General features: G+C 38.2%; 2 protein-coding genes and 1 non-coding gene across 6 annotated transcripts in view; 2 read left to right on the top strand and 1 right to left on the bottom strand.

Annotated features, from left to right (window-relative positions):
* The window catches only part of AREL1 (apoptosis resistant E3 ubiquitin protein ligase 1), a 43705-nt gene extending 36844 nt beyond the window's left edge, over positions 1–6861 (bottom strand). For 3 of the 4 annotated variants that reach the window (XM_030831735.2, XM_060295056.1, XM_030831733.2), the window contains exon 1: positions 6707–6861. The gene's annotated coding sequence lies outside the window, so the exon portion shown is untranslated. Of the gene's footprint in view, positions 1–6629 lie in introns of all 4 variants that reach the window. The other variant, XM_030831732.2, reaches the window with a different exon arrangement.
* Positions 6862–6922: 61 nt separating this feature from the next.
* Positions 6923–26214, top strand: FCF1 (FCF1 rRNA-processing protein). The gene is made up of 8 exons (XM_030831744.2): positions 6923–6969; positions 7271–7338; positions 8531–8602; positions 9209–9357; positions 20789–20861; positions 22614–22701; positions 23931–24025; positions 24888–26214. The coding sequence occupies exons 1-8, from the start codon at positions 6967–6969 to the stop codon at positions 24934–24936; spliced, it is 597 nt and encodes a 198-aa protein (XP_030687604.1). The 5' UTR covers positions 6923–6966; the 3' UTR covers positions 24937–26214.
* TRNAE-CUC (transfer RNA glutamic acid (anticodon CUC)) lies at positions 17104–17176 on the top strand. Its single transcript has one exon. It is a non-coding gene; the product is annotated as a tRNA-Glu (tRNA).
* Positions 26215–27731: the final 1517 nt, after the last annotated feature.

Below are 27731 nucleotides of genomic sequence, written 5' to 3' on the forward strand. Positions count from 1 at the left end.
AGTGGTTAAGAATCCCCCTGCCAATGCAGGGGATACGGGTTCGAGCCCTGGTGCGGGAAGATCCCACATGCCACGGAGCAACTAAGCCCATGCGCTACAACTACTGACTGAGCCTGCAATCTAGAGCCCGTGAGCCACAACCACTGAAGCCCATGCGCCTAGAGCCCATGCTCTGCAACAAGAGAAACCACAGCAATGAGAAGCCCATGCACCGCAACGAAGAGTAGCCCCCGCTCACCGCGACTAGAGAAAGCCCGCACACAGCAACAAAGACCCAACACAGCCAAAAATAAATAAAATTTTTAAAAAAGAACCTATTACATGCCAAGCAATATGTTGGATGCTTAGGATTCCAAAATAAGATAGTCCCTGACCCCTTAGAAACAAACTAGTAAAGAAGACAGACAAGTAAATAATTGGTGATAGTTCCATATAGTAAAATCTATGAGGTGGGGCTTCCCTGGTGGTGCAGTGGTTGAGAGTCTGCCTGACAATGCAAGGGACACGGGTTCGAGCCCTGGTCTGGGAGGATCCCACATGCCGCGGAGCAACTGGGCCCGTGAGCCACAACTACTGAGCCTGTGCGTCTGGAGCCTGTGCTCCGCAACAAGAGAGGCCGCGATAGTGAGAGGCCCGTGCACCGCGATGAAGAGTGGCCCCCTCTTGCCACAACTAGAGAAAGCCCTCGCACAGAAATGAAGACCCAACACAGCCATAAATAAAGCAAACTGTCAACAAGTAAAAATAAATAAACACTATTTAAAAAAAATCTATGAGGTGAACACACAGTGTTAGTGGAGGCTGGGAAGGGACCCTCAATCAGGATCAGCTCCTAAGCTTCTCAGGAAACTTCACACCACTCTCCTGGGAGCAAAGCCAACTCTTCCACTGAATTAACAGTGCTCTGGGAATCAAAGGCTACAAAACACTACCTATGTGGTATTGTTTATTCTCATGGTCAATGACTTTCTCTCCTCAGCACTGGTCAGAGGGGATTATTGGACCACATACATGGCACAGAAAAAGCTCACTGGAGACCCTAATTTATCAAAATTACACATGATCTAAATGCAGTGTGGTATCCTGGAACAGAAAAAGGGTATTAGTGGAAAATTTTATGAAATCTAAATAAAGTCTGTAGTCCAATGTCATACCAATGTTAATTTCTTAGATGTGACAAAACGTACCATGATTATGTAAGACATTAACATCAGGGAGAGATCTGAGTGAAAGGTATACAGGAACTTGCTGCACTATTTTGCATCTTTTCTATGAACTTAAAATTTTTCCAACGTAAAATCTGGTTTTAAAAAAAGTACATATGGTTCCACACTTTACATTCTCACTCCCCCTTAGGATTCTGATCATGCCTCCCTAGTCACTGCCCCAGTTTAGGTAATGCTTGGTTAAAACGTTGTTTCAAAACATTTTCGATCCTTTTCTATGGATATAAACCATTTATGCAGCCCAGTTGGGTTTCCTTCTTCACCAAGATATGAAAAACTAGATCACACTTGGGAGGTTTTAACTGTTTTCCTAACAGTTTCACCACATACACCAAGGGCTATCCTTGGAGTTAAACTTCCCTAAGTGGACAAGACAGGGGTTTAAAATAACCTGCGCTGGATCTATGGATAAAAACAAAGGGACACAACAGAAATGTATTTTGTATATTCTTAGAATATCTTTACCTGATCTCTGATCAAAAAGAATAATGAATAGAAAATACAATGAAAGCATAGGAAGGACTTTTCCAGAAGCCTACAGCAAACTTAATCTCTCACGTCATTGACCAAGATTGAATTACATTTTCTTTCCTAAATTAGAGACTGGTAAAGACGGATGGAATTATTCTTAGCCAACCAGCCCCATCCTTTGGCGTGAAGAGGTGGTTGGCTTTCCCTGAAGCATGTGGCTGCAAGGGAGGAAAGAGAATACATGGAAAAAAGTCTGTTAGGAGGAAGGAGGAAATGGATGCTAGGGGTAGGGAGGTGTGGAGATCAACCAAAAGAATCCTCTGCACTTTTATATCCACAGTATGCCAGCATTTAAGGAACTTTAAAATGTAAAAGCAACTTTTACTATGTAATTACTTTTACTAGCACTTGTGTTTTCTCTTGCTTTGTCAAAGTTCTTGGGGTGGACATGGGAGCTTATACAAGTGTCAAAAAAAGACAGAGAATTAAGTATGGCTAGTAGGTTTCTATGAGTAGTGGGCTTAGTGTCTGTTGGGTGGGTTATGTGGGGTACCAAATTCATGTTCCTTGTATGGTTCTAGTGGAATCAGATGGCCTTGCAGACATACAGAAGCATAAAGACAGGTCATCTACTTAAGCCAATCCCAATTTTTCAAAGCAGAAATGTATTTTAAATGCTTTTTAAAGTGTTTTATTTCACTTTGTCTTTAAGGCTAGTCCAAAAGGAACTAGCATTTGTTAAAGGATAAAAATAGATTGATATGGGCTTCCCTGGTGGTGCAGTGGTTGAGAGTCTGCCTGCCAATGCAGGGTACACGGGTTCGTGCCCCGGTCCGGGAAGATCCCACATGCCGCGGAGCAGCTGGGCCCCTGAGCCATGGCCGCTGAGCCTGCGCATCCGGAGCCTGTACTCCGCAATGGGAGAGGCCGCAACAGTGAGAGGCCCGCGTACCGCCCAAAAAAAAAAAAAAAGAGGGATATACCTTGGGAAGAGAAAGTAGAAACTACACAGGGATATTGTATAAGATCTTAGAGTACCTAAGCAGGAAGGGATCTCAAAATCATTACTAAACCATTCAATCTTTTAATAAAATTTATTGTGGGACTTCCCTGGTGGTCCAGTGGCTAAGACTCCATGCTCCCAATGTGGGGACCCGGGTTAGATCCCTGGTCAGGGAACTAGATCCCACATGCCGCAACTGAGTTCGCATGCCACAATCAAAAGATCCTGTGTGCCGCAACTAAAGACCCAGCACAGCCAAATAAATAAATAAATAAGCAAACAAATAATTTAAAAAAATTTATTGTGTTAGTATTTTTAAAAATACAATGAACAGGACTTCACTGGTGGCACAGTGGTTAAGAATTCGCCTGCCAATGCAGAGGACACAGGTTCAAGCCCTGGTGCAGGAAGATCCCACATGCCGCGGAGCAACTAAGCCCATGTGCCACAACTACTGAGCCTGTGCTTTACAGCCTGTGAGCCACAACTACTGAGTCCACGTGCCACAACTACTGAAGCCCGCGTGCCTACAGCCCGTGCTCCGCAACAAGAGAAGCCACCGCAATGAGAAGCCCGCACACCGCAATGAAGAGCAGGCCCCACTCGCGGCAACTAGAGAAAGTCCACGCGCAGCAACGAAGACCCAACGCAGCCAAAAATAAATTAATTTTTAAAAATACAATGAACAGATGTTAATAATTAGCATCTCAACACCAACAGGCAAACTGCACTGAAATGAATGCTTCAGGTAAAAGCTCTGAGAAACATGATAACCAATTCCTCAACTATTCAAAGTAACAAAAATTCATATTAAAATCATATGGTGCTGTTTCCAATCAGGCTAAATGAAAAGACATATAGCTACCATAACTGTTTGGTTTCTAATATCTAAACGATATCACCTCTTTCTATTAAACCATAATTTGTAGTACAGGCTTCAAGAGTCCCTTCAGGAAAATGTCATGGTGACATAACACCATATCAAGTCTCAGGCATGCTCACACATACCCACACACTGCAATAAGGTTAAACAACCTCAAAACTTTGGAAACTGCTATACAAAAGAATATCAGTGAAGGCTAAGCATTCATAAACCCTTCAAAAGGCAAAGAAACCAAAGAAAGATAACTAAAATCTACACTTAAGCTATTTAATGACTAAAGTCATTTAAAAGGTAAACTGATCCATTAAGGTCATAAAATTTGATCTGTTATATGGTATGTTACAGTGTTAAATAAATATTACACAACACTACTCTGACCTGAACCACTACCAGAAAGATGAACAAGTAGAATAATTCCTCTAAAATATTTCAATTTGCATATCTGTTCAACCACCTACCATAATTTATCTGTAGACAAGTCTTTCTCCAATACAGGCCTGAACTTTTTAAGAGTAACCAGCACATTGCCTGGAGCAGAATGGGCCCCCAATAAATGCCTTCTGAATGAATGAACATGCAACGGTAATGTACTTCTGAGGTATCCTTACGAACCAATTCAATATCGATACCTTAGGAGTAGGGAATGCTATACACATATGCTACCATATTTAGAGGCAGTCAAGCTAACTGAAAAATAACTAACAGCAACTAACGTTTGTTGGGAGAAAAACTCGTATCACATGAGACATAAAAATAAGTGTAAAAACTGTAACTTGAAAAGGAAGAAAATATCTGTGAATTTTTTTTCTCTTAATGGCCACAAAAGTGAATCTACCTCTAACTTTCTAACATTGAAATACAAGATGTTGGAATCTTTCATCATCCAAAATTTTATATAGAAATTTGTTAACAACTTAACATTAGTAAGTTAGACCAATTAGTGAATGGAATGAAGTCCAAGCCCAATTATGTGTTCAAACTGTGGGTCGACTGCCTTGAACAATTCTTTCTCTTCAAGACTGCAGAAAAGTACAAAACAACCTCTTGACTGCTGAGAAGGACTAAAATTATTTCTTTTTCTCACAAGTATGTAATCAAAAGCAATTACTTTCTGCTCCCACCCAACACAAAACACCATCTCCCCCTCCCATCACCATCAAAATATGCTATAGAATATCAGAGTACTTTAATCTTAGACCATAAGAATCTCAGATTGCAACAAGATTACAATGCAACAAAACATATTTTTCTAAGTATGGTCTCATCCCCCATGGTGTTCCTACATTAATTTAGCTCCCTATCAAGTTTTAACAATCAAGGAAATCAGAAAAGTCTCAGAATAGATATTACAAACTGCTTTTTTTTTAATGTATTATTGTTTGTGGATTCCAAAATTCAGGGTACACATTACCAAGGGAGTGTTTTTCTGTCAATGCCTGAATTTAAATGCAAATGACTATTTAATTATATGCAATTTTCCCTCTGAACCTATATATAACACTAATCAGTCTCCAAATGTTTAAAATAAACACACCAATCATGTTTACTTAAGAAGCTAATTGCCTAATCACCAAGAGGTTCTAATGCATCGAAAAAGTGGTGGCTATCATATCACCATGACAGCTTGGCAGAAAGGCTGTTCCCGAAAGATTAGGAACTTCTAGTAACCACAAATGGGGTAAAGCAAGAGGCACATACAGTATCTGTAGATGCTCCCATAATAAAATTATTTCCATATCAAAAATTCAGAGCCTACAGAGTCAGATATGTGCCCCACAAAGCTATCTAAATGCACGCGTGCCTAAAAGGGGAAGCAGAAGTAGGAAGAAAACTGTCTACTCAAATCAACACAAGAAATCACCCTGCAATTGAGCTTTTCAAGAACTGAAAACGTAATAAAGTTTTTGAGGTTATCAACACATTCAAGTTCCAAATTGAGCAACTATATTAAAATACACAATTGGCATACTCTGACAGAAGACACACAACGATAACAGAAAACACTTTAATAGGGTTTAGTCGTGCTAGGAACTTCATCAACTAATTTAGTCTTGATTACATCCCTGTAAGACAGATACTATTCATTTTACAGGTAAAGAATCTGAAGCACAGATAAAATCACCCAATTACAAACAACTAGTAAGAGGCAGAACAGGGATTTTTAGTTCCACCAGTTAGGCTCCAAATTTCATGTTAATATACTATATTTCATAGTAAGGCTTATGCTGCAATGGTCAGCTTTTTTTTTTTTTTTTAACCTCATAACCTTTTTGGATTTCAAACACTAGGACAGCTTTGTGCAGTAAGTTAAGTACAGACTTCGGAATCAAACAGACCCAAACAAACCCCTGAACAAAGTCTGAGCCTCAGCTTCCCCATATGTAAAAAGAGGGTACTGAAGTTATTGTGAAGGTCAAAGAAGGTAATATAATTAAAGTGCCAAATACAGTATGTAAGATCGGGGTTCTTAACTTAAAGCGCAGACACCTAGAGGGTTCACGGATGGGCTTCAGAGTCCAAGAGTCTCATAATTGTATGGCAAATGTTGTATGTGTACCCATTTGTTAAAGAATAGTCCGTGGATCTCCGAAAGGTTAAGAACCACCAGAGTACCTAGGAGGTACTCAAAAAATGGAAGCTATCTTTCCCTTTTTGTTCTCAAAAACTCTACCTTTTCCATTAAAGATGACACACCAAGCCTTCACAATACATGTTAATTATTTCCCAACATTTTCCTGGCTTGGTAACTAGTAACATATGCAAGCTTATGCCTCAATTTTCTAGAGACAATCTAAAGAAGGCCCTCAAACGCTGCTCCATCCCTCGCTTCACCGAGATGAATACACGGTAATCACTCGGGGGAGAATCATGAGGATCGTCCACCTGGCTACACCAGGCACAATGCCGGCTGGGAGAACCAAGTAGGAACCAGAGCCTCCGAGTAGCACGATAAAGACCTGATGCCCCAGCGCTGAAGGATGAGGAGAATGTGTTTCCCCAAGCTACTGGGCAACCCAGAATTTCGTCCCCCCTACCCTTGCGCTACCTCTCTCTGGAACTCTAGTGCAGGCAGGTCCTCTGGGCTCTGCCCCGTGCTGGAGAGATGCAATAGAGAAACATTACCCGAGCAGGGGATGCAGCACGGCGAAGTCCCAGCTCTGCTACCCTGGGAGGCTGCTGCAGCACCAGCAGAAAACCGTCCCTCGACCCTCCCCAAGAAAACCCAGCACAGAACACTGCCAGGGTCGGGAACCGGCTTGGGCTTTTCCGTTGCCCAAAACGGCTTCCGCTTCCGGGCTAGCCTTTGCCGGAAGCGCTATACGGCTGACGCAAAAGTGTCGCGCTGCTGGTGATTCCGGAAGAAACAACAGTGCGGCGTGAACATGGTGAGAGACGAGGGTTCGAGAAGGGGCATTGTCAGACCACGTTTGGGACAGAGATTGAGGGAGTAGCCATTGGCCAAATTTCCAGAATATTCCCCTTGCTTATTTTCATTCTGATCTTAGCTTTTAAGCTGCTTGGAGTGGTGCCTGTTATGCTCTAGCGAGTGGGGAGAGCGCTGAGTTGAGGCAGCTAGAATAAGAAGAGTTGCGTATTTGAGGGAAGAGGGGTGTGGACAAAAGAAAAGGAACTCAAGAAGATGCAATGTACTTTCAACTCTTTTAACTCTAAAATTTTTGTTTTAAGGGGAAACAAAAGAAAACACGGAAGTATGCGACCATGAAGCGAATGCTTAGTCTCAGAGATCAGAGGCTGTGAGTTTCTGGAATCAACTGGGTTCATAGACTGCCCGGAGATATAGAAGTCACGAGGGGATAAGTAGTAAAAGTTTTTGTTGTTGTTTTGTGTTTAGTTTTGATATTATTGTGTCTTGGATTTATATAGCATAGGGTAATAAAGTATAACAGTCACTTAGCTGATGAGCAGGTACACTGGTGAATGGAATGGGAATTCATCATCGCTTAAGTGTTCAATTTGTACCACCGTTTTTATATACTGTATCTGCCATATCACATTTAAGCCTCCTAACAGTTCTGTGAGGTAGGTAGGATTATCTCTATGTTCTTGCCATTACACTGCACATTCCCCGGGAAAAAAAGGTTTGTTATAATTTTTGAAAGGCAGTGAGGTCAGAGACCATGGCTGTACCAGCACCTGAAAACTCAAGTATTTTTGAAAGAAAAAATGGGAAAATACATAGATGTCTCCACTTTATAAATCTTATAAGAAGATTTATGACTGTGGAAGAAGAGAGTAGAATGATATTCCCTATTATAAGGAGGAACTAAACAGCTTGCCTGCTTCAGTGAACAATGGACTGAGTTATTAAATAAGGACTAGACTTCACTGTTTCTGAGCCTTAGAACAAAGGAGTGAGTGGTTGTTAGAGCCTTCATTTGTTATTAAATTGTATTCTTGGCCTTTAGTCTGTATTTATTATGTAATTTTAAGGAAATTTGCCCCACTAATAATATTCTGTTTCTAGTTAAAGTTAAATTTTGTATATATATTGTCACATTTTAGCACTTTTTAAGAGACATGTAGGGGAACCCTTTTCCTCCTGCTGTTGAAGCATCTCAGTCTTTAGAAGATAAATGTCAGCCTGTTTACCCACTGCTTGGAAGTGGATTTTGATCCTTGATATGAGAGCTTCTGACTAAGAACGAAATAATAATCTAACCAACATTTATTTATCCATTAACAATTTTTATGGATTATTAGCTAATGGTTTTAAAATTTAATTATGTTTTACTGATTAATTCCAGGCTATTTCCCACATAGTTATTCGTGCTCAAAAAGTGTATGCTGATATTAATATAATGAAGTCACGAAGTAGAATTTCCTTTCTAGACAAAAAAAAAGAAGAAACTTTTAATTTTCACGAGGTTATAACTGCTATGGTTTTTTCTTCTCTCCTACATTGAATTTACTTGTTTTTTTTCCTAGTAAAGAAAAGGATAGATTAAAACCGAAAAAGAAAGAAAAGAAAGATCCCAGTGCACTCAAGGAAAGAGAAGTGTGAGTAATCAAAAATTTCAAGTTTTCCTTTAAAACTAGAAGAAAGATTCTAAAACTGTAGACCTCATAGAAATTCAGGCTTTCCCTGAACTGATTTGCTCAGTCATTTGTCTGTCTGGCACAACTATACAAATGAAGCTATGCAAATGAAAGTGTTATTGATGAGTATATACCAATTCTAATGGTTTGAAGGTTTTTGGACTTCATAGAGCAGTAAAATTTTCCCTAAAATCCTGGGAATTAAATCTAGGATCATTTGTTTTTCTTTGCCAAGAATCTTTCAAAAGAAATAATTGCCTTTGTTTTAACATACCAGCATTTCATAAAAGAGAGAATGTGTCACCAAAAAGTAGTAAGGGCATATTTTCAGGATAAAGGTCATTCCTTTTAAATAAATACACTTAACTTTATGAAACCTCATCACATTTTTCTTATTTTTCTTATTTGCTCTAGATTGGTGATGGATATATCATCACAGGATTTATTAGGATTTATTTCCAAAGGAAGGAAAAAGGAACAAACTGTTCCAAGCAGAGACTTCTTTTTTTTGTTTTTACCAAATATCAGTGTAGACATTACTTTGTGTTTTGTTTCTTTTTCCTTCAGCCCCCAACACCCTTCCTGCTTATTCTTCCAATATAACACACAGCTGGGCCCACCTTACCACATCCTGGTCGATACCAACTTTATCAACTTTTCCATTAAAGCCAAACTGGACTTAGTGCAGTCAATGATGGACTGTCTGTATGCCAAGTGTGAGTATCAGACCTTTCCATTTCTGTGACATTTGTACAGAATAATCATACTTATCCAAATACATGAAAAGAGGGGAATGGGGTTCTAGTTTAACTGAATTGCTGGCTATTTAATTTGCTCACCATAGCAATGACCATTTTCAGTGAATTGAAATATAATGCTGGGACTTCCCTGGTGGTCCAGTGGTTAAGACTCTGCGCCCTCCCAATGCAGGGGGCCTAGGTTCGATCCCTGGTCAGGAAACTAGTTCTCGCATGCTGCAACTAAGAGCCTGTGTGCCGCAACTAAAGAGTCCACATGCCGCAACTAAAAGATACCACATGCCTCAACTAAAGATCCCACAGGCCACAACGAAGACCCCACGTGCTGTAACTAAGACCCAACGCAGCCAAATAAATAAATAAATTTTAAGAAAAAAAGGACTGAAAAGAAATATGCCAAAAAATGTTAAAAAAAAAAAAAAAGACATTTATGAAAAAACAGAAATATACGGGCTTCCCTAGTGGTGCAGTGGTTGAGCGTCTACCTGCCGATGCAGGGGACACGGGTTCGTGCCCCAGTCTGGGAAGATCCCATGTGCCGCGGAGCGGCTGGGCCCATGAGCCATGGCCGCTGAGCCTGCACGGCCACAGCAGTGAGAGGCCTGCATACTGCAAAAACAAACAAAAAAACCCACAGAAATATGATGCAAACTTGACTGGGAATAATTAAACTTTCACAATTCATAAAACACTTAGCATGCTTTGACCATCATTATAGACATCAATTTAGAAAAAAAATAGGTGGGGAATTTTCTGTTTTAGGATTTTAAAACAGATTTTAAAATTCTGGGTAAATGAAAATTTATTTCACTTCTCACTATTTATTTATTTATTTATTTATTTACATTAAGTAGGAAACATCCTCCATTCCACTCCAATGTGGAAAAGCTAAATAAGACATTTTGCCATTTACAATCAGAGAACCAGAAATGATGATGGTCAACTATTCTTAAGTTTATTCAGTGTGATGTTTATTTGTACCACAAAGGATCTAAGGTAGTTTATTTACACGTAGGTATGCAATTTACCATTAATAGATTTCCCTTGTGTGTTTGGGTATCTCTTCCTTCAAATGATCTTCTCTTCCTACCATGAGAAGGAAAAAAATATTTAGGCCAAGGACAAGGGAATAACTTCCTAATAGATCTGTTGCGTATTGTGGTGACTTTATATATTTTCCAGTCATCTAGTTGAAGGTACAAATGAAAATTAGACTTTAACTTGTCTGTAAAGAATAAATTATTGGAATCAAAGGAAAAAATGCGCACCTCTGTCTTTAACATTTAAAAGGTACTATATAATGAACATTTACAGAATGAAAGTAATGTGAATGTTGTTTATTGATTTATTAAAATTAGCAAGCTCGGGGGGCCTTCCTTGGTGGTGCAGTGGCTGAGAATCCGCCTGCCAATGCAGGGAACATGGGTTTGAGCCCTGGTCCGGAAGGATCCCACATGCCGCAGAGCAACTAAGCCCATGTGCCACAACTACTGAGCCTGTACTCTAGAGCCCGCGAACCACAACTACTGAGCCTGAGTACCACAGATACTGAAGCCTATGCGCCTAGAGCCAGCGCTCCACAGCAAGAGAAGCCACCACAATGAGAAACCTGCGCACTGCAACAGAGAGTAGCCCCCGCTCGCCACAACTAGAGAAAGCCCGGGTGCAGCAACAAAGACCCAATGCAGCCATAAATAAATAAATATTTAAATATTTAAAAAATTAAAAAAAATAAAATTGGGAAGATGGGATAAGGCATGTGTGATGAGTAAGAGAGGTAAATAATTTAAATGCCTAAAATTAATAAATATAAAAAGTAACTGCACACTATAAAACTCTTAGAGGAAAACATAGGCAGAACATAATACGACATAAATCACAGCAAGATCCTTTTTGACCCACCTCCTAGAGAAATGGAAATAAAAATAAACAAATGGGACCTAATGAAACTTAAAAGCTTTTGCACAGCAAAGGAAAACATAAACAAGACGAAAAGACAGCCCTCAGAATGGGAGAAAATATTTGCAAATGAAGCAACTGACAAAAGATTAATCTCCAAAATATACAAGCAGCTCATGCAGCTCAATATCAAAAAAACAAACAACCCAGTCCAAAAATGGGCAGTAGACCTAAATAGACATGTCACCAAAGAAGATATACAGATTGCCAACAAACACATGAAAGGATGCTCAACATCACTAATCATTAGAGAAATGCAAATCAAAACTGCAATGAGATATGATCTCACACCAGTCAAAATGGCCATCATCAAAAAATCTAGAAACAATAAATGCTGGAGAGGGTGTGGAGAAAAGGGAACCCTCTTGCACTGTTGGTAGGAATGTAAATTGATACAGCCACTATGGAGAGCAGTATGGAGGTTCCTTATAAAACTAAAAATAGAACTACCATATGACCCAGCAATCCCACTACTGGGCATATACCCTGAGAAAACCATAATTCAAAAAGAGTCATGTACCACAGTGTTCATTGCAGCACTATTTACAATAGCCAGGACATGGAAGCAACCTAAGTGTCCATCAACAGATGAATGGATAAAGAAGATGTGGCACATATATACAATGGAATATTACTCAGCCATAAAAAGAAATGAAATTTAGTTATTCGTAGTGAGGTGGATGGACCTAGAGTCTGTCATACAGAGTGAAGTAAGTCAGAAAGAGAAAAACAAATACCATATGCTAACACATATATATGGAATCTAAAAAAAATTAAATGGTTCTGAAGAACCTAGTGGCAGGACAGGAATAAAGACGCAGATGTAGAGAATGGACTTGAGGACACGGGGAGGGGGAAGGGTAAACTGGGATTAAGTGAGAGAGTGGCTTGGACATATGTACACTGCCAAATGTAAAATAGATAGCTAGTGGGAAGCAGCCACATAGCACAGGGAGATCAGCTCGGTGCTCTGTGTCCACCTAGAGGGGTGGGATAGGGAGGGTGGGAGGGAGACGCAAGAGGGAGGAGATATGGGGATATGTGTATATGTATAGCTGATTCACTTTGTTATAAAGCAGAAACTAGCACACCATTGTAGAGCAATTATACTCCAATAAAGATGTTAAAAAAAAAAAAGATGCTAGTTACACGTATAAGTTTTAAGGTTTTTTTAGAATTTTTGTTGGGGTGTGGTTGGTTTATAGCGTTGTGTTGGTTTCAGGTGTACAGCAGAGTGAATCAGTTATACATGTACGTATATGCACTCTTATTTAGATTCTTTTCCCATATAGGCCATTATGGAGTATTGAGTTCCCTGTGCTACACGGTAGGTCCTTATTATCTATTTTATATACAGTAGAGTGTATATGTCAATCCCAATCTCCCAATTTATCCCTCCCCCCCAAGTTTTAAGTTTAAATAAAATATTTAAGGGACTTCCCTGGTGGCGCAGTGGTTAAGAATCTGCCTGCCAATGCAGGAACACAGGTTCGAGCCCTGGTCCGAGAAGATCCCACATGCCGTGGAGCAGCTAAGCCCATGTGCCACAACTACTGAGCCTGCGCTCTAGAGCCCGCGAGCTACAACTACTGAAGCCTGCGCTCCTAGAGCCCATGCTCCACAGCAAGAGAAGCCGTAATAAGAGAAGCCACTGCACTGAGAAGCCCGTGCACCAAAATGAATAGTAGCCCCCGCTCACCGCAACTAGAGAAAGTCCATGCACAGCAACGAAGACCCAACGCAGCCAAAAATAAATAAGTAAATAATGCTAAAACAAAACAAACGAAAACAAAACAAAAAAAATAAGGCATCTATGTATCTTATTTTAATGATTCACACTTTGACTTCTTGAAATACTGGACACAGAGTTACACACTGATGAGGGACAAAGTTGGTTTAACTGTAAAGTACTGAGCAGACACACAAACCAAACGAGAAGCCATGCTCAGAAAAATAATTTTTAGGCCTCCAAAGATAAAATAACAATCTGACTTTATTGTTCTAGGGTAATGTACTGTATCAGGGACTCCAGTCGTTTCAGTGGCACTGTGCCATGCCACCCAGATCATATCTGTCAGGTGGGATTAAGTGGGAACAGAAACTGATCCAATCAAGCTGCCAGTAAATTGACTGAAATTTGAAGGCTGTAATGTAGCAGTGATTTTGGACAGGAACAATGTGAGGAACTAAACATAACAAGACTTGGTCACTCCTGCTATTTCTTTGCAGTAGAGCATTCTATTTTTATGACAGTATGTAAAATCCTATTACATCAAAATTCTGGAACACATGGAACTTCTATAGAAGCATGATGTGTTATCTGCCAACAAGATATTAAACCAAATTCGTCTGGTGTTTTCCGTAAATAATTCCCTACTATTTTCTGGCATCTAGTAAGTATTGACTACGTTTGTGAAAATAGAATTCTAGGAATGACCTATCCTATTTTCTGTGATTTCACTGAAGAAAGAACATATTGTTTTATTTGTATATTTCATCTCAGTAATGTTTTACTATTATAATTCCATGTTAATATGTTATTCTTGGTACCATGAAGTCATAGTATTTTCCAAACTAAGTGATTTGTTATTTCTTTGAAAGTTAGTGGTATATTTCTTTCATAATCTTCATTGTCACCATTAACAATAAATATGAAGTGGCTCTACTACACAGAGTTTAAAGAAGGGTGCTAGAATATATGGTGAGCTGTGTCTGTCATCCAGGATTTGACCATCTAGATGGAGAGAGGAGATGTCAATAGATGAAAAGAAGATAATCATAATGCCAGCTGTTTTGAACAATGAATTGCTATGTTCTGGTGTTGTGTTAAGTGCTTTTCATAATTATCATAATCCTCACAATAACCTAATATGATGAGTAGTATGTCCCCATTTTACAAATGAGAAAACTAAACAGAAACTTGAAGATTCATTTCTTCATTCGATAATGATCACTTCTTGAGTATCAGATATTATATAATATAGGAATTCAAGAGAGGGTGAGTGCTACTTGATCTGAGCTTCATAGCTTGGTTGGATTTTAGTGAATAGAGAGAGAGAGAGAGAGAGCGCATTCCAGGCAAAGGAAAGGACACTCCCAAAGGTTGAAAACATGAGAGCAAATTTGGTGAGAATAGTTGGGCTCAAGTGAGTATAAGTGTGAGAGTGAAGGTGAAACTCAATTCTATCCACAAACATTTCTTAAAGATTGGCAGAAGTGGTTTGGAGACAAATTGTTGAGTGCTTTAAGTAAAAAGCTAAGGAGTTTAGACTTTGTTTTACAGGAAGTGGTGAGTCAAAAATCATTTAACATGTGTTTAAATTATGTAAATTATAATAGTAACATGTACATTAAAACTAAACAATACAGGGACTTCCCTGGTGGCACAGTGGTTAAGACCCCATGCTCACAATGCAGGGGGCCTGGGTTTGATCCCTGGTCAGGGAACTAGATCCAACATGCATGCCACAACTAAGAGTTTGCATGCTCAACTAAGGATCCCATGTGCCGCAACTAAGGAGCCTGCCTGCGGCAATGAAGAAGCCCACGTGACACAATTAAGGAGCCAGTGAACTGCAACTAAGGAGCCCACCTGTTGCAACTAAGACAGTGCAACTAGATAAATAAATAAATACATATTTAAAAAACAAAACAACGAAAAACTAAGCAATACAGAACATAAAAAGAATAGGCAAAAGTTCTCCCCCGCATCAGGCCGTGATTTTACTTCCCAGAAATAATCACTGTTAATAGTTTGGGTATTACCTTCCAACCTTTTACAATTAATAAAAATATAGATTTAAACATAATTGGAATTACACTATGCATGCTTTTTGGCCACCTGTTTTTTTTTCACTGAGTAATGTATCATGAACACCTTTCCATGTTAATACATGCTACGAAGACCTTTGTACAGCTTCAAGCATTTCAAAACTTGGATGCACTAAGATGAAAAAAATCTAGAAAATATACATTAACATAACCAATGTTGCAATAAATATCTTCAATTATCTTCCTAAAAAAAAAGTAACTGCATAAGTTTATTATTAACCAAGTTATAAAGGTAACCACCAAGTGAGAAAAACAGCCAATGAATTAAAATAGTCATCTCTATGGATCAGAATTGGTGGGGTGGGAAAAGATCAGGGGATGGTTACTTTTTCATATAGTCCTTTTCGTATTTTTTTTAATCTATGTACATCTAATACTTTATTTTATTTTATTTTATTTATTTATTTTTTTAACCGTACGCGGGCCTCTCACTGTTGTGGCCTCTCCCGTTGCAGAGCACAGGCTCCGGACGCACGGGCTCAGCGGCCATGGCTCATGGGCCCAGCCGCTCCGCGGCATGTGGGATCTTCCCGGACCGGGGCATGAACCCATGTCCCCTGCATCGGCAGGCGGACTCTCAACCACTGTGCCACCAGGGAAGCCCACATCTAATACTTTAATTTTTTAAAAAGCCTCTTAGAAATCATAAAGAGTAGTCTGAAGTTGACGCACTACCATGCCTGTAAAAGTGTACTAGGGTGGCCTGTATGAGGGAAGACACTAATCTTGGTAGACTTCTTGTATTCCTATGGCGTTCCTGCTTCTCCAGGAATGCTGTGACCTATTTATAAATGAAATAGATGGAGGATTCAAGCATGGCCCCTTGGAGGTGAATTGCTTCCCTGACTGTATAGCTCTGCCACTATTATCTAAATGGTTATTGTTTAGGGGAATTCTCTGGCCATCCAATGGTTAGGACTCGGCACTTTCACTCTACTGCTGAGGGCGCAGGTTCAGTCCTTGGTCAGGGAACCAAGATCCCACAAGCGCGTAGTGTGGCCAAAAAAAAAAAAAAGAAAAAAAGATGATTGTTTAGGATAGCTTTAGTCCTATAGTTAGGTTCTTCTGCAGATATGGATACCATAGAGTATAGCTATAATGCATACAGCTAAATGTTCTCATGGTGCCTTTTCCAAAAACAAGCTTATTAAGGAAAATACCACTTTCTGTGTAACATAATACCTCAAAGTAAAGTCTGAAGAAACATTCTACTACAGTACAAATTCAGTTACGTAGGAGATTCCTTAACTGTTTTAAGCTCTGCTTATTTAATTTTTCTTCACTTGCCTTTATTTATAAAAGAATGCCTTTATCTTCCTCTTGCGTTGGAGAGGCCCCTTTGACCTTTTCATAGCTCCTGGTCCCTTGCATTTGATATTCTAACAAAGGAGCATGGTTAGCTACCCATGAGCTTTCTTTTCTGCCCATGAGTCCTCTTTGTAGTCATCTTCCTGAGCCTGCTTCCCTGCTCCTGATGCAAGCCCTTGCTTCAGTGCTACATGGCTCTGAAATTGATCCTTTTAAGACATGTATTGCCGTCTGTTTCCATGACTGTCTGCTCTTCCTGACTTCTTCTTTCCTCCATTTTACAACTGCTTTTTCTTCTGGGCATTGTATTTTAGTTTAAGATTTTTTAACTTTGTTTGCTTTCAAGAGTGTTAATGTATTTGTAAAAAGAAAATCTAGCATAAAGAAAATGAAAGTTCCCTATAAAGCTTTTCCTCAGAAAGGGGCAGCTTTTAAAAATTCATATACAATTTCTGTGGCGTAGAGGTTACTTTTGTTTATTAATGAGAATAGATCATGCATTATTTACTTTTTTATCTTCATGCTTTTTTGAAAAAAAAAAGCAGCTTTAAGATCTAGTTCACATACCATATAAGTCACTCATTTAAGATATATGAGTCAGGGAATTCCCTGGTGGTCCAGTGGTTAGGGCTCTGCACTCTCACTGCCGAGGGCCCAGGTTCAATCCCTGGTCGGGGAACTAAAATTCCACAAAAAAATAAATAAATAAAATATATGATTCAGTGGCTTTTAGTGTATTCATAGTCAATTTTAGAACATTTTCATTATGTGAAAAGAAACTGAGCTCCTTAGCCATCATCCCCCAACCCTTCCTATTCCCCCCAACCCCCCGCCCCACCCTGCCGCACATAGGCAACCATTAATTTGCTTTCTCTCTATAGATTTGCCTATTTTGGACATTTCGTTAAAATGGGGTCACATATTTTTGGTCCTCTTTCATTTTAGTGTAATGTTCTCAAGGGTCATTCATGTTAAAGCATGAATCAATATATCGTTTCTTTTTGCTACCAAATAATATTCCATTGTATCGCATTGTATGGATAGATCACGTCTTAGTTATCTATTTCTCCTTCCTTTTTACATTGAACAAATACATCTTGAACATTTTTCTGTGCCAATATATATAGATGGGCCTTATTCTTTTTTTCACTTATAGTATTCTTTATTTTTTTTTGTTGAAGTATAGTTGATTTACAACGTCGTGTTGATTTCTGCTGTACAGCAGAGTGACTCAGTTGTACACATATATACATTCTTTTTTATATTCTTTTCCATTATGGTTTATCCCAGGATATTGAATATAGTTCCCTGTGCTATACAGGGAAGGACCTTGTTGTTTATCCATTCTCTATGTAATAGTTTGCATCTACTAACCCCAAACTCCCAGTCCATTCCTCCCCCACCCCACTACAAGTATTCTGTTGTTTAAATATGTCGTTTTTAAAGACTAGACATTTGGATTATTTCCAGTTTTTACCCTATTATAAACAAAGCTGTAGTGAATATCTTTGTGAATGTGTCTCTGTGTTAGGGTGGAATATTTCTTTTGAATACATTTTCTAGAAGCCATATTGCAATATCAAGGGAGTATATATTTTTAAATTTTAATAGGTATTGCAAAATTGCCCTCAAATAGTTATACAAATTTATACACCTACTTACAATGTGAGGATACCTATTTCTTCAAATATTGGGTGTTTTCATCTGTTTAATTTTTGCCATCCTAATAGGTAGAAAGTATAATCTTGTCTCAATGTATATCTCTTTAACTAGGAGTGAAATTGAGCATTTTTATGTTGATTGACCATTTGTATGTCTTCTGCTATGAACTGAAATGTAGCCTGGTGGTTAAGAACCCACTCTGAAGCCTGACAGTCTCAGTTCAAACCTTGGCTTCACCTTTTGCTGTCTAGTTACTTCATTGTACTTCAGGTTCCTCATCTATAAAATGGGAATAATAATAACAATGCTACCTGATAGGAATTGTTCTTAAGAGTAAACGAGATAATCCTTGTGCTTAGCACAGTGTCTGGCAAATAACACATAATTCCAAGCTATTATTTTTTTAACATCTTTATTGGAATGTAATTGCTTTAAAATGTTGTGATAGTTTCTGCTGTATAACAAGGTGAATCAGCTATACATATACTACATACCTCCCCATATCTCCTCCCTCTTACATCTACCTCCCACCTTCCTTTTTTTTTTTAACATCTTTATTGGAGTATAATTGCTTTACAATGGTGTGTTAGTTTCTGCTTTATAACAAAGTGAATCAGTTATACATATACATATGTTCCCATATCTCTTCCCACTTGCATCTCCCTCCCTCTCACCCTCCATATCCCACCCCTCTGAAGTCAGGCAGCCTGATTGTTCCAGCTCCATTTTTTGTTCTCAAGATTGCTTTGGCTATTCGGAGTCTTTTGTGTTTCCATACAAATTGTGACGTTTTTTGTTCTAGTTCTGTGAAAAATGCCAGTGGTAGTTTGATAGGGATTGCATTGAATCTGTAGATTGCTTTGGGTAGTAGAGTCATTTTCACAATGTTGATTCTTCCAATCCAAGAACATGGTATATCTCTCCATCTATTTGTATCATCTTTAATTTCTTTCATCAGTATCTAATAGGTTTCTGCATACAGGTCTTTTGTCTCTTAGGTTTATTCCTAGGTATTTTATTCTTTTTGCTGCAATGGTAAATGAGAATGTTTCCTTAATTTCTCTTTCAGATTTTTCAGCATTAGTGTATAGGAATGCCAGAGATTTCTGTGCGTTAATTTTGTATCCTGCTACTTCACCAAATTCATTGATTAGCTCTAGTAGTTTTCTGGTAGCATCTTTAGGATTCTCTATGTATAGTGTCATGTCATCTGCAAACAATGACAGTTTTACTTCTTCTTTTCCAATTTGGATTCCTTTTATTTCGTTTTCTTCTTTGATTGCTGTGGCTAAAACTTCCAAAACTATGTTGAATAATAGTGGTGAAAGTGGGCAACCTTGTCTTGTTCCTGATCTTAGAGGAAATGGTTTCAGTTTTTCACCATTGAGAACGATGTTGGCTGTGGGTTTGTCATAATATGGCCTTTATTATGTTGAGGAAGGTACCCTCTATGCCTACTTTCTGGAGAGATTTTATCATAAATGGGTGTTGAATTTTGTTGAAAGCTTTTTCTGCATCTAATGAGCTTATCGTATGGTTTTTATTCTTCAATTTGTTAATATGGTGTATCGCATTGATTGATTTACATATATTGAAGAGTCCTTGCATTCCTGGGATAAACCCCACTTGATCGTAGTATATGATCCTTTTAATGTGCTGTTGGATTCTGTTTGCTAGTATCTTGTTGAGGATTTTTGCCTCTATGTTCATCAGTGATACTGGCCTGTAGTTTTCTTTTTTTGTGACATCTTTGTCTGGTTTTGGTGTCAGGGTGATGGTGGCCTCGTAGAATGAGTTTGGGAGCATTCCTCCCTCTGCTATATTTTGGAAGAGTTTGAGAAGGATAAGTGTTAGCTCTTTTCTAAATGTTTGATAGAATTCGCCTGTGAAGCCATCTGGTCCTGGGCTTTTATTCGTTGGAAGATTTTTTAATCACAGCTTTAATTTCAGTGCTTCCAAGCTATTATTATAAAGCTCTTTGTATATTAAGAAAATTTACCCTTTGACAAATGTGTAAAAATGTTTTTTCCAGTTTATTTTTATTTTACTTCAGTATGACTTTTTGTTTGATAGTTGTCAAACAGAAGTTTTATATTTTTATGTGATCAAATTCATATTCTCTGGTTAACTTCACGGTTTCTTTTGGTTCACATTTAAATATTTTGATTCACATTTAAATTTTTTTCCATCTAGAATTTATTTTAATATATAAACAATGACAAGGATCCAGCTCAGTTTTTTTCCCCAGTTATGTTTATGACAGATACTTTATGGAATGTGATGTGGGGTTGGAACAGTTCCCTAGTTTCTTTATAGATAAGGATTTTATTCTTCTCTAGTTCTTACTGTTCACTGTACTGTGCTTATTTTGCTGTCATTTCAAAGACTCTTAACAGGGGAATTCCCTGGTGGTCCAATGGTTAGGACTCTGCACTTCCACTGTTGGGGGCCTCGGTTTGATCCCTGGTCAGGGAACTAAGATCCCTCAAGCCGTGTGGCACGGCAAACAGTAAATACATATACATACATACATACATACATGCGTACATACTCTCAACCGGATATAATTCAGAGAGAGTTAAATCAGTTCCTTTACAAGTTCTGTTAACTAATTTTTTTTTCCTAACAGGTATCCCTTGTATAACTGACTGCGTAATGGCTGAAATTGAGAAATTGGGGCAGAAGTATCGAGTGGCTCTAAGGTAGGAAGGACCTGGTCCAGATTTGTTCTAGCTTGGTGTAATGAAGATTGTTTTGACCCTCCTTCAACTGTTTGCTATCCGAAGATTTCTTGTCTGATTAGTTTAAATAAAAATCATACAAAATTAGTTAACTATTTATAATGAAGAAAGCAAACATTGGAAGGTTAGAGGTTTTCAAGCTGAAGCTTTTTGAACTAAGTTACTTAGTCATATTGGTTTCATGGGCCTCCATTTAAGTTCCTCTAGATTTTCAATTAGAAAGTGTTTTTCTGTTAGTTTGTTATCTAGTTATCTTCTTCAGAATTTCACATGTAAAGCATTTTGAGTTTACCTAAAGAAGTTTTGAGTTTATCTGGAAAGTGCCCTTGAGTTTACAGCAGTGGTTCCCAAAGTGTGGCTCATGGAACCCTCCCCCACCCCAGGGGTCCTAGAGACCATTGCAGGGAGTTTGCAAAACTGTTTTCATAATAATTCCAAGATGTTGCCTTTGTCACTGTGCTGACATTTGCACTGAATGCAAAAAATGCCAGTGCCTTAGTACAAATCAAGGCAGTGGGCCCAAATAATGCTAGTAGTTTCTGTATTCTTCACTACCACCCACTGGCAGTTGAAAAAAAATGCCAGTCACTTAAGAATATGCTTAACAGAGCAGTAAAATTCATTAACTTCGTTAAATCTCAACCCTGCAGTACACATCAGTATTCTGTGTGGTGAAATGTGAAGTACGCATAAAGCATTTCTCCTGATGGATGCTCAGTAACCTTTCTGTGGTAATCATTTCATGATGTATGTAAGTTAAATCATAATGCTGTATACCTTTAAACTTACACAGTGCTGTATGTCGATTATATCTCAATAAAACTGGAAGAAGAAGAAAAACATACCAAAGGATGAACGTTGTCTCTATGAAAAGCATTTTTGTGCTTGAGTTGTGAGCTGAACCAGCTTCTTTTTCATGAAATATCATTTTTATGTGAAGAACAACTGGCAAACACTGATTTTTCAGACTTTGGTATTTAGGAAGTATTTTCTCAAAAATCAATGCAATGAACCTGTCACTTCAAGGAAAACAACTTACTCTGTTAGTTACCAATGATAAAAATTGAGCTTTCAAGTGAAAAACTAGAGTTTTGGAAAATCATAAGCTTATCACATTCCCAATACTAAAGACCTTTCTGTTGAGACCAGTGAAGACATTAATGAATATGATTTTTTTTTTTGTCCTTCCACATTGGTACATACAACTCTACCTCATTTTTTAAAATAGGATAGGGGTACCAAAATGTATTTAACTTTTACCTTGCTGGTGGATAATCAGATTATCTCCAGTTTTCCACTCTTCTAAACTGTGTAGTAGTGATATCCTTGTGCCTATATTCTTGTACATGTGTGTAAGACAACTTTCTAAAAGTAAAATAGTTAGGTTAAAATTGATTTGGTTTTGAATCCTGGCTTTTCCCAGCTGTGTAGCTTTGAACAAATTAATCAATCTCTCTGAATCTGCTTCTTTATCTGTAAAATGGAAATATAATAATTCAGTTTTGTGACAAGTACGTGATGTAAGGCACAGCAGCTGTCAGTCAGTAATTCCCTTCTCTCTAAATTGTCTTTCAATTAGAAGATAACTTCAGGAGGAGAGGGGTGTCTTAAAAGCTCCAGATAGATCACATTACTCTTATTTCACTGATTGAGAGTCATAAAGTTATTCAATTGCTTGAATGTTTTCATTAATCCACTTTTATAACCATATAGGATTGCCAAGGATCCAAGATTTGAACGATTACCATGCACACACAAAGGAACCTATGCAGATGACTGCTTAGTACAAAGAGTAACTCAGGTATCATCATTTTTAATATGTACTTTGTGCTATTTAAAAAAAAAAAAGATAAACGTATTTCCTGAATGTTCATGTAAAGTATCTAGGAATATAAATGATAAAAAAAAATTATATAGAATCCCTTCATGTGAAGTGTAGGTGTCCTCATTTACTTGAGAAAATGGATTGGAAGTGTATACTATAACCATAATGGAAAGATCACTGGCTGAGGGAGGATTTCAAATCTTAGCACTTGCATTTATTGGGTGTGTAATTTGGAGCATTTACTGATTCTTTATTCCACACATCTTCTCTGTGAGATGGTTTAAGTGAGTGAGTATAGACATAATAATGTATCAGATTCCACCTCCCTGTGAATCTAAAGTGAGGTTCCATTTACTCCCTGTGTAGGAATTTTGTTATGTCTAAGTCTCCCAGGATGCTGTTTCACACATACCCTAGAATAAGTAGGTTTTTGATTCTTGTGTTCTGGCTTCCTTGTCAAATACTACAAGGACTTTTGCTACTGATTGCACTTAAAGAGCCTCTCTCTGCTGAGGATAATCATCTTCATCTGGTGACCACACTGCCGTCCTTTTAGCCACTTCATCCCATGGGTGGGGCCAGCATTTCCCTTAATTTCCCACAGCATGGCTGACACCAATCTGCAACTCTTTATAAAACTCAGTGAGAGATTTGGGTAGGATGGAAGTAAAGTACAATACAAATTAGTTCCAAACTGTAGCTAAATGTTAGTGCTTTTAGAGCTGTTTGATTCAGACTTGTCCTGGAGATCATCCTATTCTGGCTTTAGGGCCAAGGAGGTAGCCTACCCCCACTGCTAGGAGGCCTCAGAGTAAGTCAGCCCCGGAGATGCCACAGACCGCAAAAGTTGTGCCCTCGGATCTAAGGCACTTACTCTACCTTTGTGTAGAGTCTCTAAGGGCGTTTTCCCAAAACCAAGAAATTGTCTGTCACAGATAGGAAAATCCTCTCCACTTATAAGACAAAAACCAATTTGCAGCTTTTAAATAGTTTTTCTATCTTCTCCCCCTCAAGGTTCTTAGAACTACATTCAGCCCAGGCAGCTTATAAATTTGAGCTCCTAGATCATAGTAGCTACTCAACAAATTGGTTTAGCCTTTCCTTTCCTATTTACTGTGAAAATGAATAGTTCTTCAGACTAGCCAGTGGTTGTATCCAGTATCACTGAATGAGCTCTATGTGAACACCCAATGGGTCTCTTCCAGCACAAGTGTTACATTGTGGCCACAGTTGACCGGGACCTTAAACGAAGAATCCGGAAGATCCCTGGAGTTCCCATCATGTACATTTCTAACCATAGGTGAGAACTTTCTCTTAGGGAAGTGATTAAAAGTATATAATTGATATCAATTAAAAATGAGGTCAAGTTATAGAAGGATTTGAAAGAGATTGATGTATCAAATGTTTACATAGTTCTATTTGAAGAAATGAGGCAAAGTAACAAGAACAAAGGCAAAAGATAGAGCTAGGATTAGGAATGAGGCAGACATTCACATTGTTACAGTAAGATCACTAGAAGAAATAGGGAGATGTGTGGCCTTAAATACAAAGCAGTAATTAAAATCAAGCTAATCTTTTTGGCTAGAAATATTTTTTTGAAACCTAGTGCATGTGATTAGCACCTCATCTGGGAAACTAAAAGTTTATTAAAAAAACAAAAGCTGTGGACACCCAGTGCCAGCTGGGCCCCCAGCTGTTGGCAGGTCTGTGAGTCCAGGGAGGCCAGCAACAAAACCACCTAATCAGCCCTCACAGTTGTACTAAATAATAAATAAATGACCACTATTTTAAGCCAAAACAAACAAACAAAAGCTGCTTTTTATCCTTCTTGGATATTCCTATGTCAGTCCTCAGATATTATTGGCCAGCTTTTATCCTGGGACAAACACAACAGAATGGGAAGAATATGGGTGAGGGCCTTGGACTTACCTGGACTCAGAGCCTGGCTCCCCAACTTAACTTTCTCACTTTGAAGAATAAAGATAATATAGTCAGCATTTTGCTGTAAATCATTCATTATGATAGGCCTTTAAAATTTAGTTCCCACTGACAAAAAGGATTCACAACAGGAGGTGAGAGTGATGTAATCAGTAAAGGATGGGTTTTTAAGGTGGGTTCTGGACCCACATTTCTTACCAGTGTTAATTTTTTGTTCTGATCAGGTACAACATTGAGCGGATGCCAGATGATTATGGAGCCCCTCGGTTCTAATTCTTAAAAGACAAATTTCCTCTGCCTTCCTTCAACCAACTTTCTCTTTTGCCAGTTCATTAAACATGCTATAGCATGAATTATTATTCCACTCACCCATTTGCTCTGTAATGAGCTCAGTATGGTTAAATACACTCACTTTTTAATATTTTTGTTGTTGTTGTTGGGTTTGTTTTGTTTTGTTTTGTTTTGTTTTTGCGGTACGCGGGCCTCTCACTGTTGTGGCCTCTCCCGTTGCGGAGCACAGGCTCCGGACGCGCAGGCTCAGTGGCCATGGCTCACGGGCCCAGCCTCTCCGCGGCATGTGGGATCTTCCCGGACTGGGGCACGAACCCGTGTCCCCTGCATCAGCAGGCGGACTCTCAACCACTGCGCCACCAGGGAAGCCCCTTTAATGTTGTTTTGAAAATTATATTTTGTGTCATTTTAAAATTTGTTGCATCTTTTTATAAATCAGATAATTGCTCACATAATTTGATGGTCATTTTATATTGATTTACTCAACAAATATTTATTAAGATGATACTAGGTATTTAATAAGATATGGTCTTATCCTCAAGATACTCATTTATGATGGAAAAGAGAAACATGTAGATGAATAAATACGATAAAATAATGATGCTGAGATGAAAGTATGAGGGAGTAGACATACAGGTGGAAAGAATGATTTTTTTCTGCTTGGTTGGAATGGGGAGGGGAGAAAGACCAGAAGCAGTTATGTTTGAGTTAATCTTTAAAAAGAACTAGAAAGAGAAGGTGTCTGTACCCACATCTGAGACTCCAGAAGTAGGAGGTGGGAGGGAGGGGGCTTTATATGACATGCTAAAGGGTTTGGACTTAATCCTAAGGTCAATGGGGAGTTATTAAAACTTTAATTAGGGTGGATAACATAATCAGATTAGATGTTTTACATGATCACAACATAGCTAAGAATGGACAAATAGCTCATTGAAACAGACTAGAAAGTCCATAAGTAGACCTATATATTTATGGCAATTTGGTATGTTATAAAGCTGGTATTTCAAATCTATGTGAAAAGGAAATTACATTAAAAGCCAAATATTGTGGAGTCATTCCATTAGGGTTAGAATCCTGATTTCACCAGTTAATATCTATACGAATTGGGCAAACCACATAGCCATTTGATGCCTTCTTTGTTTCCCTTTTTAAATGTTTTGTTTAATCCTCAAAACAACCCCAATAAGATGGGGTTGAATTGAACAGTACCTGTTACAAGTAAGTGTTGTTCAATAAATGTTAGTGATTATTGTATTATAATGACAAGTTGGCTATCCATTTGAAAAAAAATTAGATTTCTACCTCATATCCTTCACGAGAAAATGTTTCAACTGGATCAAAGTCTAAATATTTTTTAAGCTATGAAAGTATTAGGAAAAAAACAAGAAAAATGTGTATAGGCTCTGAGTAGAATTCTTAAAAGAAGATGAAGAACATAAAAGCCACAAAAGAAAAGATTGCTAAGTGTGGATACATTAAAATTAGATTTCTCTGCAAAACAGCTTCCCCCAAAATTAAGACAAATAACTGACCAGAAGATTTTCCAATGTATATAACAAGGGTATGAGGAAATGGATAGTCATGTAGTGCTGACAAGAATGCAGATAAGTATAACCATTTCAGACAGCAGTTGGGCAGGATCCACTAAAATAAAAATTGCAGATATCGTGTGAGCCCAGTTCTATTTTTTGGTTATTTACAGGTATCATATAGGTGATTTCCTTTAAAATGATCAGTGCATTTGCATCACATGATCAGTGTGATGTAAATGCATGATAAATGTGTAAAAAAAATTCACACGTGTACAAGGAAGTGTATATAGAAGGATGTTTACTGCACCACTATTTATAATAGAGAAAAATTGAAAAGAATGTAAATATCCATCAGAAAGTTTTAACTGTGTTATGCCTATACTATGGAATGTCATGAGCATTTAAAAACAATGAGGTAGACTTAAAAATAGGCAAAGGACTTGAACAGACAGTTCTCTGAAGAAGACATATAGATGGCCAAAAAGCCCATGAAAAGACGTTCAACATCACTAATCATTAGGGAAATTGAATCATTGTGCAAATTGAAATCACAATGAGATACCACCTTATACCTATTAGGATGGCTGCTGTTAAGGATAAATAAACAACAAGTGTTGACGAGGATGTGGAGAAGTTGGGACTGCTGTGTACTGCTGGTGGAAATGTAAAATGGTACAGCTGCTATGGAAAATAGTATGACGGTTCCTCAAAAATTTTTAAATAGAACTACTATATGATCCAGCAATTCCACTTCTGGGAATATATACAAAAGAATTGAAAGCAGGATCTTGAAGAGATATTTGTACACCCATGTTCATTAGCATCACTATTCACAATAGCCAAGAGGTAGGAGCAACACAAGTGTGTCCAAACAGATGAATGAATAACCAAAATGTGGTATATACATGCAGTGGAATAGTATGTGTTTATACTATTCTGACACATACTACAATATGGATGAACCTTGACGTCATTATGCTAAGTGAAATAAGCCAGTCACGAAAAGACAAATACTGTAATTCCACTTATATGAGGCACCTAGAGTCAAACTGGACCAATTAGAACCTCCTTATTCCCTTTGCCATTGTGATTATTTCAAACACGGGTGATCAGGGTCAAGCCAAATAGTCTTAATCAGAGCTCTTACTGGAGAGTTGTTCTTCTTCTGCGGGAGAACTGTTAGATAGTGTTGGCTTTGGAATTGAGTGACCAGGTGTGCCAATACATTAGAAAAGGCTACCTGGG

Source organism: Globicephala melas, chromosome 2 (assembly GCF_963455315.2).
Source record: "Globicephala melas chromosome 2, mGloMel1.2, whole genome shotgun sequence".
NCBI lineage: Eukaryota > Metazoa > Chordata > Mammalia > Artiodactyla > Delphinidae > Globicephala > Globicephala melas.

Excerpts from the sequence above, each read along its gene's own strand:
- FCF1 (XM_030831744.2), top strand. Across the intron at positions 7,339-8,530 it reads AGTCTCAGAGATCAGAGGCT|TAAAGAAAAGGATAGATTAA; the intron begins GTGAGTTTCTGG and ends TTTTTTTCCTAG. Across the intron at positions 9,358-20,788 it reads GGACTGTCTGTATGCCAAGT|GTATCCCTTGTATAACTGAC; the intron begins GTGAGTATCAGA and ends TTTTCCTAACAG.